The sequence below is a fragment of the Gavialis gangeticus genome, unplaced genomic scaffold (genome assembly GCF_001723915.1).
Source record: "Gavialis gangeticus isolate Ggan-Ray unplaced genomic scaffold, GavGan_comp1, whole genome shotgun sequence".
In the NCBI taxonomy this organism is placed as follows: domain Eukaryota; kingdom Metazoa; phylum Chordata; order Crocodylia; family Gavialidae; genus Gavialis; species Gavialis gangeticus.
Genome location: NW_017729018.1, coordinates 4,345,929 through 4,354,891, shown reverse-complemented (window position 1 = coordinate 4,354,891; position 8,963 = coordinate 4,345,929). Strand labels below are relative to the sequence as shown.

At 59.6% G+C, this 8,963-nt stretch overlaps 1 protein-coding gene across 1 annotated transcript; it reads left to right on the top strand.

The window, feature by feature from the left end:
- CUNH19orf71 (chromosome unknown C19orf71 homolog) lies at positions 1-6,143 on the top strand. The gene is made up of 4 exons (XM_019513273.1): positions 1-166; positions 1,145-1,377; positions 5,359-5,484; positions 5,988-6,143. The coding sequence occupies exons 1-4, from the start codon at positions 84-86 to the stop codon at positions 6,128-6,130; spliced, it is 585 nt and encodes a 194-aa protein (XP_019368818.1). The 5' UTR covers positions 1-83; the 3' UTR covers positions 6,131-6,143.
- The last annotated feature ends 2,820 nt before the right edge of the window (positions 6,144-8,963 follow it).

Sequence of the window (8,963 nt, the reverse complement as noted above, 5' to 3'; positions counted from 1 at the left end):
TGCTCTCCTTACAGCAACAATAGCCTGGATATGGCAGCTGCCTTGCAGGTGCAGTGCGAGCCGTGGGCTGAGAGGAGGCAGCCATGGAGGCCCTGGATTTGGAGGCAGACCGTCCATATGTCCCCCAGGGGACTCTGGAAACTGATTTCCCCACCCCCTTGTACAGGTGAGAGACTCCCCGTGCCTCGGAGTGAAAAGGTCACGGTGGGAGTGGGAGGCAGAGCTGGGCTGGGCTGGGCTGGGCCCCAGCTGGGGGTCAGGCAGCCTCAAGTTTTAGCACCTGCTCTGTTGCCAACTGTGGCACTTGGCCGGCTGGGCCTTGGCTTCCCAGGCGGCACAGAGGGCAGCTGCAGTGTAGATGCTCCAAGTGCTTTGCGGGCACGAGGCACCTTCCCTGTCTCCAGCACCAGAGCTGAGGGGTGAGATGTTGTTGGGATGGGGCAGCATGGACCCATCTACCCTGCACCATAATCCTCAGTCCAGAAGGGTCTTCCTGCTCTGCCTCCTGGTTCTCGATAGACCCCCAAGCACGTCCCCCCAGTAGCGTTCCCTGCTGTGTATGTGGGGTGCGGGAGGGCTGAGCCACCTTCCAGGCTTTCCCCTTTCACAGCTGGCTGTTCACCCACCTGTCAGTATGGGGTGGGAGGTGTGCTCCCTAGGCTTGGCTCTGACCTGAGTAAACCTTGAAGCCCTGATCATCTGTGGGGAAGCACCTTTTTGCGAGCTTCTCTCCCAGCTCTCCCAGGGCTGGGCCTGCCTCTTGGCCCTGACCTGGTGCTCTGGGGGCATGTCAGGGGTTCACCTTGCAGTTGGGGCAGGCAGATGGGAGGTGCTTAGAGTCCTGTTTGTAGGGCATGGAGTGCTTGCAGTGGCATGGAGCCCAGCACAGGCAAATCAGAGTCCAGAGTATGGCAGCTGAGGGGTTTGGGCAGCTTGTGCTGTGGGCTTGTGCCATGCCAGCTCAGGTGCTGCACCCACATCCGTGTTCTAGTGCCCTTGGACCTGACTCAGGAGTGAGAAAGGCCCCAGGTGGCATAGGCCAGAGGGGATGTGACCTGACAAGTCAACGGAGGGGGCTCTGGCTATGCAGCACCTCCTGTTTGCAGGCCCAGTGCCCAGCTCTAACCACCCTTCTTGTTTGCAGTGACCAGTACCTGACACTGCGAGGGCCCCGCAATGCCCCCATCCTGAAGCAGGCCGTGCGCTGGTCATGCACCCCCATGGGCTGGGATGCCCGCGGGCAGACCTGGTACACAGGGCTGACGAATAGCGACAACCGAGATGCCTGGTACACACTCACCAGCCCTGTCAGCCAGGAGGCCTACCTCCGCTGGGCCCAGGCCCATGCCAAGCGGGAGCAGAAAACCCTGCCCCCTGGTAAGCTGGAGCGGGGGGGACCTAGAGGGGAGGCTGGGCCACTTGAAACGCCCTGTGAGGCTTCTTGTTTCACCCTGTGCTGTTACAGTTGGTGGTGCCCTGCCTCTCTGCAGAGCCAGGTCCCACAGGGATTAATGCCAGCAGCAGCTGCCTCCACTGCCCTACAGTAGCTGTTGGCTTGAACTTAGCAAGGCATCTGCTGCCTGCCCAGCCCCAAGCATTCCTCACAGCCTCCCTCCCCTGTCACATGCCCTGCACTGGCCTCCTGCTGCCAGAGGAGCTTGAGTTAGCACCAGCAGTGGGAGCAGGATGTGCTTCTCTGCCCCCACGACCCCAAAATGTATCCTCACCTTGATGCCAGCCAGAATGTGAACCTGGGGCAGGGCACCTGGGCTATGTGCTGGGCTGGCCAAAGTGTGTTTCCCCCAACGTGTAGGGCAACTTATGCAAAGAGCTGTAGGAGATGAGCCAGCAGCCCCAGGGAGGACAGCACCAGAGAGGTGTGTTGGTTCCAGTGCCTGCTTGCACCAGGGCTAAGTGCCAGTTGCCTGCATTAACTCTGCGTGGCAGAGGTGCTTTTGACATGCACTGAGTGCTTCCTTGTGATGCTGCGCTCGTGTTTTCCTGCCTGCTGCACCCTGCTGATGGAACCTGAAGGGGCCCCCGTCTCTGTCTCTATAATTGTCCCCACTGTGCAGCTAGGAGGTCCAGGCTATGCTTGGGAAGGGAAGGAGTACTGCTTGCACACCCCAGCTCTGCCACTGCCTGGCTAGGGGACTGCTGGGCAAATCACTAAACTGCTCCATGCCTCAGTTTCCCTGTGTTGTGAAGCCCAGTGCATGTAACGCTCTGTGCCTTCCTCCCTGGGAGACCCTTGGGGGCATCTGGTCATTCTGGAGAACACCTGGGAAGTGGCATTGAAACAGTCCCTCTCCTTCCCAGCGCCCTGCCCTTTCCATCCTGCCCGTGCTTCCCAGGCTAGAAGACAGCAGCTCAGCAGAGTAGCGGCATTTCCCTTCCAACATCATTGGAAGCTTTGTGTTGTTGCAGACATGCGAGTGGGAGCTGCATTTCCTAGGACACCGGGCTCTTCAGGCCAGAGCTTCCTGTTGGCTGCTCTTTCATTACCCCTCAGGTGCATGTGCATGAGCACGAGGGCTGGAGAATACAAGTGAATGTCAAATATCCTTCTCCCCTATGCGCTGCTGGGGCTTGGAGTGCCTGACACCATCTCAGTGTGTGCTTGTAGATAGGTCATCACATGGAGTTCCTGGGCCAGGAGCGGAGCTCTGTGATGCTACTCTAGTACATATAAAATAACGGGCTAAGATGCCCTGAAAAGAAATTTGTGAGGGATGCAGACACACAGCTTGTATACTTTAAAGGAGATGGATTTTCCTCTGGTGTAAATGGAGTGGACGTACAGTGCACAGCTTTACAGCAGTGCAAGTCAGTCCACTCCAGGAAAGCAAGGAGCATCCTTACCCCAGTGTACTGCATGGGTGTCTGCTCTGAGCGATCTTTCCCAGGGCAGCTGTCTGCTCAGAGTAGACCAGCTCCTCTGCTGCCTTGCAGCTGGGCACTGTAATAGCTCTTTGCTGCAGGCAGACCATGAGCACAGCTGAATTTGATCCTTATACAGAGTAAACTCTGGACTGAATTAGTCCCTCATAATTGTGCTGTGTGCACGTGCCCTGGTTCCCCTGCAGGTCCTCCTCTTGCATCTGTGTATGCCTGGAGCCTTGGGGAGATGCATTTTGCAATGGCAGCCATTTGCTGGGGCTCTTATTAATGGTGTGAGCTGTTGGCCCTGTTCCAGCGTCACCCAACATGTGCTGTGCAGGTGCACGTGGCAGGGGCCACCCAGCGCTCAGAGATCTCCGGGGCTGCTATGGCAACGTTTCGCACCCATTCTCCTCTCCTTGTGCCCTGATGTGTGAAGACACGAGGAGCGGGGAAATGGGGACTTGCACCTGGAGATCGGACTCAAGGATCTCTACCCCTGCTGTGGCGCTGAGGGGTTTTGGATCTAGCGCACCTGCTGTCTTGCTCGTGTCTTCCCAACTTGTTCAGGAAGGGAACAGGCAGTCGTGATGTTAGTCTGGGAACACGCTGCAGGAGAAGCTGAGGATACAAGCTGTGCATCTCACTAGGGGCTTTGCTTGTAGAGAGCTGAATGACAGGTGGTGGTAAAGGATTAATCCCTGGTGACAGATCTCTTAGCTGCCTGCAGCCATTATCCTGTCACCTTCTGAAACGCCGCCCCCATCACAACCCTTGCTTACCTTTGTGCTGTAACATGTTTATAGTGTCTCTTAATCACCAGCCTCTTGAACCACGTGAGTGGAGCCCTATAAAGCAGCCATTATCAGCTCCCATGGAGACGGGCAGCAGCATAAAACCCTCAGAGAGCCTAGGATCTGGTGAGGGCATTGCTAGGCCTGGTGCTGATGACTGATGCCAGCAAAGCTCAAGCTCAAGGCCTTGCTGTGCTGGTCAGGGGAGCAACTGGGATGTGGGTGGGTAGGTGAGGGGCTCACTCTAGAGGGTTGCAATGCAGGGGAACTGAGGAGTCAGCAAAGGACCAGTCTAGAGGTGGGGTGGAAAAGAAGCAGTGGGCCAGGGGGCATCAGAAGCAGGATGCAGGGATCCAGACTGGCATCACTGGCCTGGGGGTCCAGAGCAGGCAGCAGTAGCCATAACAGACAGGGACGCAGGCGATTGCCAAAGGAAAGCCACCAGCCAGAAGCTGACTGTCCGCAGACAGGTTTGAACTGGAGTCAGGAGCAAAGCGGGGCAAGGAGCTGGCAGGCCTGGAACAAAGAGCCGGCAGGTGGGAGCCACCAAATGAAGGACACGGAGTCAGAAGCCTGGGGCCATGGGCACACCTGTCAGGTCCTGGAGGCTGGACAAATGCAGGGCAGCAAAACAGTTCCTGCCCCAAAGAGCTGATGTGCAAAGAGCCTCGGGACACAGGAGGCAGGAAGAGCACAAAGGAGCCATGAGACACCATTGGTCTCAGCCTCCCAGCCATGGGCAAGGATGGGGCTCCCATGCCTGTACCCCTGAGCAGTGCACAGGCTGCATCCTGGCTGCTTGGGGCTGCAAAGGGGAGGAAGCTGCAGCAAAAGAAGTGCAGTTCTCTGCCCTGCGATCTCCACAAGAGGTGGCCAGGCCATGGCAGGGGCTGGGGATGCTGGGGGTGAGTATCTGAGCTGCAGGCATAGGGGTGTGGGAAGGAGCCAGGCTCAGGGCTAGGAAGGGCATTGCACTTCCTGACTCGTGCACCTGCTGCTACTGCCCCTATTGGCCTGCCCGCACTTGTGCTGCAAGTGTCCGGCAGAGGGCAGCTGGGCTCCTGTCAGCAGCAGGTGGAAGCAGCTGTGGGACATCCAGCAGCATCAGCTGGATCCTGCCCAGCCTCCACCTGCAGTGCCTGCATACTTATACACCCGCTGTGCCCTGTATTAGCTTGGCAGCCGGCCGCGTCCTTGGGGAATGTGACCTCTGTTTTGAAATCTCCTTTGTGCTTCGCGCTCTGGCTGCACTCCAGCCCTGACTCTCACTCCCTGGCTTCTAGCAAGCACCTCCGCTGGGCTGGGCAGCTCCCGGGCTGGTCCCCAGCCCCGAAAAAGTGTCTCGGAAACCATTGTGCCCCCAAGGCAGCCACAGTGGGGGCTGAGGAGGGAGGGGGTATGTGTCTGCTCAGCACAGACGTGCCGCTGCTGAGGGCCCCGAGATGGTGCTGAGGGCTGCTGTGTGTCTGACAGACACAAGAGGCCGGGACATGTGGCTCTATCCAGGGCTGTGCCAGGCAGCTGAATGTGTTTGTTAAAAGGCAACTCCTTTGCTCTCTGCCCAGGGCATTGCAACGGTTCCCCTGTGGCTAATCCCAGCATTAGCTGCTGCCCTGGCAGCTCGGGGCCCTGGTCTGCCTGTCCTCCGATTCCTGCTGATGGCTGTGCTTGCTCCCACCCGCAGCCTATGCCCAGCACCTGCGAGAGGTGGCATGGTACGACCCCATTGTACCTGCTCAGTACCTGGAGCCCAGCACGCGGTGGGGGGCCTTCCGCTGGAGAGACAAGCCCATCCTGGGCAAGGAGTATGGTAAGGGCATGGGGAGGGGAAGGAGGGTCTCGGGCCCCTGCTGCACTTGTGAAGGGGTGGGGTGGGGTGGGCAGCAGCTGGAGCTGGTTACCATGCCCATCACTACGGTGCTTTCGTGACTTCCCTCCATGTCCTCCCAAGGTGTAACTTGGGGTGCCACCTATCCTGGAGCACCCCAGACACAGGGCTCCTTGTGCCTGGTCCCAGTGTGATTCCACACAGGCCCGGGCAAATATATCACTGCTCCTTGCCAGTCCTGGATTAGGACCAGGAGCTGCAGTGCCCCTGTGGGGCTGGGAGCCTTCAGTCTGCCACGCTGGGGAGTCATTTGAAGGGGCTCTGGCCACTGGGTATGGCTGCCTGGAGCCCTCCTGCCCGGGGCTGCTCCTGTTGCCCCTTGCTGTGGCCAAGTGGGCCACAGCTTCCCCCTGCCCGACTTCTTGCCCATGCCCTGCTGCTGCCCCTGCACCACTGCCCCCTTCACCTGCTCTCCTGTTTTCCAGTTGTCAACCGCAACCGCTGCACCAGCGAACTGAAGGGCAAGGCCGGCTACGTCCCCTACCTGTCTACCCACACCCCCCGGTTCACCACCAGGGACATCCGCACCTGGAGCCTGTTCAGCCACCAGCCGTCCACCAGCCAGTAAATGCTGCACTGCAGCTCTAGCCTGTGCTTTCTTGGGGGACAGTGAAGGAGGTGGATGGGCTGGGGTTGCTACTACTGTGGGGTGGCTGGGCAAGTCCAGCCCATTTGGTTTATTGGGCCCTGTGCCCAGCTGAGTCCAGGCTGATGTGGCATTTGTGCAGCACCTGACTCTGATATTGCCAGTGCCACCTCCAGGCTTGTGAACCTGCTGTGGGGGAGCCAGACCTCTCCCAGCCCCTGCCTGCTCAGAGCCACCTTGCTGTCCCTGCCTGGCCCTGGGAACACCCCAGACATCCCCCCAGCAAAGCTGCTGCGGGTCGCCTGGCTCACTTGGCTTTCTGGCTGGCCCAGTCCCTTCGCCAGCCACCCCAGCCTCAGCTCTCGCTCAGCTCCCTGGAGCCCATGGGCGAGCAGAAGAGGGACTGGAAGAGTGGGCTGAAGATCGCTGCCAGGCCACCTGTGCCCTGCACACGGGGCTGAGCCTGTGCTGTGGGTGGCTAGCCTTTCCTCGCATCCTGTGGCTATCCCTCCATCTCCCCTCTCGCGCCAGCACAGCAGGGCCCAGGAGCTTGTCGCTCCCCCCACAACATGGTGCAGGGGGTCTCGGGTGGGGCTGGCTGCAGCACTCTCCTGCTGCGCTGGTGTTTGGAGCCTGGGCCAGCCCTGCTGCTCACACGCTTTCCCCCTCCATCACCTGCCCCACTGGCCTGGGCAGGAAGGGAGGGCATGGCCTTGATGGCTTAAAGATGACCCTGTAACAGAGCTCACAGGCCTTATGCCTTAATCAGCAGCTCTCCTGGGGGCTGTCAAGTGCAGGTGGGGCAGGCATGAAAGGGCCCCACTTCCCAGCTCGGCTGGTCCTGTCTGCTCTGGCTCCAGGACAGCAGCCCTTCCCCTAATGCAGATCCTCATCCCCCCACCTCTGCCCCATGCAGCTGGGCCAGCAACTGGATCTCATCCAAGACCTGCTGCCCTCTGGAGAGGCCGGGAGCCCGGTGCCTCCTTGCAGACACCCGCTCTAAGGAGCCCCCTCAGCCTACAGGCTCCCTGTCTGGGCCCGAGGGAGGGTGCAGGGAAGGGGTGTAGGGGGCAGGCAGTAGAGCAGGGCCATCCTTCCTTCCGCTCACCCCTGAGCGTGAGCAGGACCACTCGATGCATTGATGGACATGGGTAGAGCCTTCCACAGCCAGTGGAGAGTGAGCAGGGCTTGCTGACTGGATGAATTCCTTTATTGATAATACAATACAGCTGTCCTCGCCCCCACCCCCACCCTATCCTTAATCAGGGAATCAAGCCTGGGTTTGGCCAGGGCCTGACTGTACACCTCTAGGGACCAGCTTGTCACTGGGTGCAAGCTGTGAGTGCCGAGAGGTATAAGGGGCACCTTGCCCCCAGTGCCCAGCTCTCAGCCTGACAGCATAATGAAATAGTCCCCAACAGCACTAGACTCAGACCCGTGCAGACTGTGGCTGCAGGGGCAGCCTGGCCCTGGCTCCCCGCTCACACCGGTGGTGCCACCACAGCTGTCACACCATGCATGGCCAGATGGCTCTAGCATTGCCTGCCCTTTCCTGTTGCTCCCGACAGTGTCCCCATGTCCGTTGCCTTCTGGCTGGGGACTGGCGAGGAATTGCAGGCCCAGCTGGGGACCCTGGAGCATGCCCGTGCTGGGTAACAGCAGCTGCAGCACCTCCCTCCCCCTGCCACCCCCATTCCCTGGGGCTGACTGTACTGAAGGTGCTAAGAGAAGCCAATGACAACCCCACCGCAGTGCTCTGCGCAGGCAAAGCCTGAGCCAAGCCTGCCTCTGAGAGCCATGCGTGGTTCCCCACGGTGGAGAACAGAGCTGGAGCCCTGGTCACAGGAGACAGGCGAGAGGCTGCGCTCCTGCACTGCTGCGCAGCCGAGCCCTGGAGCCTGCTCCCAGGCTCGGCTGGCTCCGAGCACGTCCCACCCAGCCTGGCACAGCCAGAGCACCAGACGCCCACCCCCACGCAAATAAACTACACACATGGCAAAGCACATGGATCCGAAACTAGAAATGCCCATTTCCTTTCCCACACAGTGAAGGGTGTTGCCATCTCTTTTGCTCCCAGGCATGGCCAAAGTTCACTGGAAAGTGTCCTGCCCGGTGCAGTTAAACCATTAGTCATTAGAGCTGAGGCAGAAATCAGCAGGGCCAAGGAGGAGCTTCGCGGTCCTTGCTGGGAACGGTCCCAGAGGGCAGGCTGGGGAGCCCCAGGCAGAGGTGCGGAGGAGTGTCGCTCTGGAAGGCGTGTGGTGCCCGACCCCAGGGGAGTGCTAAGGACAAAATACAGCTTGTTCAGGCCCCGGCTGAGGAGGCGGTCTGCCCAGGTCCCTTCCTGGGCCTTGCCTTGTCCGGAATCCAGCACCTGCCACACTCCTTAAAACCAGCCTGAGCTTAGCTCAGCTTAAGATAAAGATGGGTCTCCCAGCAGTGATGGGGGAGCTGCTGAGAGGTTGCGAAGTCTCTGTCCCATCCGTTCTGGGTCAGCGGTGGCTTCTGTCCAGCAGAAAGCAAGGTCCTCCAGGGGCCGGATTCTTTGCTGACTTCAAGTCTTCTTGTATCTAAATACATAAGAGCAAGAAGGTTGGGCTCAGGACTTCCGGAAGGGGGCTCTGCTTGGCGGGGCAGCAGCTCTGGGAGTGAGGGTAGCTCGCTGTTGTAAGGCACAGGTTCCCTGCAAACTCCTGTTCAGCCCCTATGGGCATCACCGCTGCACTCTGCCCCTCAGCATCCTGCCACTGCCGTGTGTGCAAGTCCCTTAGGAACAGGCAGTCCTGCATCAGGAGTTGGACTTAGAGGTCCTTGA